Source organism: Penaeus monodon, chromosome 34 (assembly GCF_015228065.2).
Source record: "Penaeus monodon isolate SGIC_2016 chromosome 34, NSTDA_Pmon_1, whole genome shotgun sequence".
NCBI classification, from domain to species: Eukaryota; Metazoa; Arthropoda; class Malacostraca; order Decapoda; family Penaeidae; genus Penaeus; species Penaeus monodon.
Window position 1 is genome coordinate 8,055,725 of NC_051419.1, and position 1,759 is coordinate 8,057,483.

At 41.3% G+C, this 1,759-nt stretch overlaps 1 protein-coding gene across 3 annotated transcripts in view; it reads left to right on the plus strand.

Annotated features, from left to right (window-relative positions):
• LOC119594560 (cytochrome P450 2L1-like) overlaps positions 1-1,759 on the plus strand; it is an 8,524-nt gene that overhangs the window by 1,391 nt on the left and 5,374 nt on the right. For all 3 annotated transcript variants that reach the window (XM_037943594.1, XM_037943593.1, XM_037943592.1), the window contains exons 3-6: positions 543-642; positions 819-952; positions 1,231-1,449; positions 1,534-1,730. In XM_037943594.1, coding sequence (XP_037799522.1) covers positions 543-642; positions 819-952; positions 1,231-1,449; positions 1,534-1,730 — 650 coding nt within the window. The remainder of the gene's footprint in view (positions 1-542; positions 643-818; positions 953-1,230; positions 1,450-1,533; positions 1,731-1,759) is intronic.

Below are 1,759 nucleotides of genomic sequence, written 5' to 3' on the forward strand. Positions count from 1 at the left end.
GCAGGTGAGCTGTGTATTAATGGTAGAATTGTGACGTAATAAAAATTGTGGTACTATTAATATTAGTAAGTATTAGCAGAATGATACCAAAAGCCTGATGCTGATTACTGATAATATTACTAATTAATAATATTATATTAGCACTGATTATTAATACTACAAATATTATTAACAGAATGTTTTTGAAAGCCTAAGTGAGTTGAATCTTTGGAAACGGATTTGTTTGGTTGAAAACTGGAATCCGTAAATTTATATTATTTGATATTTAACAGGTAGCCGTGAAAATGGTCATAGTGATTTTGTTAAGAGTAATAGAGATAAATACAGAATGAGAATAGTAAGAACGATTATGTTCAATTTCAGATTTTAATAATTCCAGGTTTGTTGCTTGTTTAGTTCATGCGAGAGAGAAAGAGGATTGAAGAAAGGGGAGGCAGGAGGCATTATGTTTACAGACCAACTTTGATCAACGTAGGGAAGGGGTGTGTGTGTGGGGGGGGATAGATTATTCATAAAACTAACTATGTTTATTGTCTTTTTAGGGTTATGGGGCCTGCCAATAATAGGACACCTTCCCTCCAGCAAAATCCCTCTGCATGACCAATTGCAGATGCTTAAGAAGAAGTTTGGTAACATTATCTCGTGAGTAGCTTTGTTCGTCACGATACGGGAGAACAATCTAGCCTGGTTATCACGTCTCTTCAGTTTCTTATATATCCTTACATTATCTTTTATATATTAGTATTATCCTTTATTTTCTGACTTACTAAAATGCAATCTCATCCTGAATAAGATTTAGTAACACGTATCTCTCCCAGATGGCGCATGGGGAGTCGCATCTTCATCTTCTTCTGTGACTACAAGACCATCAAAGCCGCTTTCTCCAAACCCGAGTTTTCTAACAGACCGGACTTGTATAGCTTCACTGTCTTCAACCGATTCACCGAAACCGGTAAATTCACTTGGCTGAGAAGAACAGAATATAGGAATTTGGCATTTTTTTCGCTGTATTTTTCACAGTTTATTGAAAATACTTTTTATATACTCGTACTTTTCTGGTATTTAACTTCGTCGTTTCGTTTACAACTTGTTCGGCTTGAAGCATTTAATGGCACTCAGTTATAAAAGAGAAATGATATTTCATATTGATTAATGTAGGGGAAACTGGAGAGGTAGATAGCTTAGTGGCAGTTCGCCATATTTTATCTCTTTCTTACTTTTCCTTCAAAGGCATAATCGTCTCCAACGGACAAATTTGGCAAAACAACCGGAGATTCACCCTCCGCCACCTGCGGGACCTGGGCATGGGCAAGACCCGCCTGGAGGAGGCCATCCAGCGCGAGGCCGTGTGTCTGGTCGAGGACTTCGCGAGGCACGCGGGCCGGCCGGCTCCGTTGCCTTGGTCCATCAACGTGGCGGTCCTCAACGTCATTTGGCAGATGGTTGCGAGTAGGTGATGTGCTCAGCGGTATACTGACAGGGAATTCGAGGGAGCAAAGCAGACCACTTGCTCAATCTCCCTCTCTCCTTCAGACCGACGGCATAACGTGAACGACTTCGAGATTCAAAAACTGAATAAGCTCACCAGTTCATCCTTCGAGGACTTCCAAGGCATCAAATGGTTCGATTTCATGCCATGGCTGGTGCCCATCGTGCCCCAATTCCTCAAGAGGTGGACGGGCGTCGTCGAACTGACTGACAAGATACAGGTGATCAGTCAACGTATGGCGGTAAGTAGCCTCGTCATTTTTTATGTCAC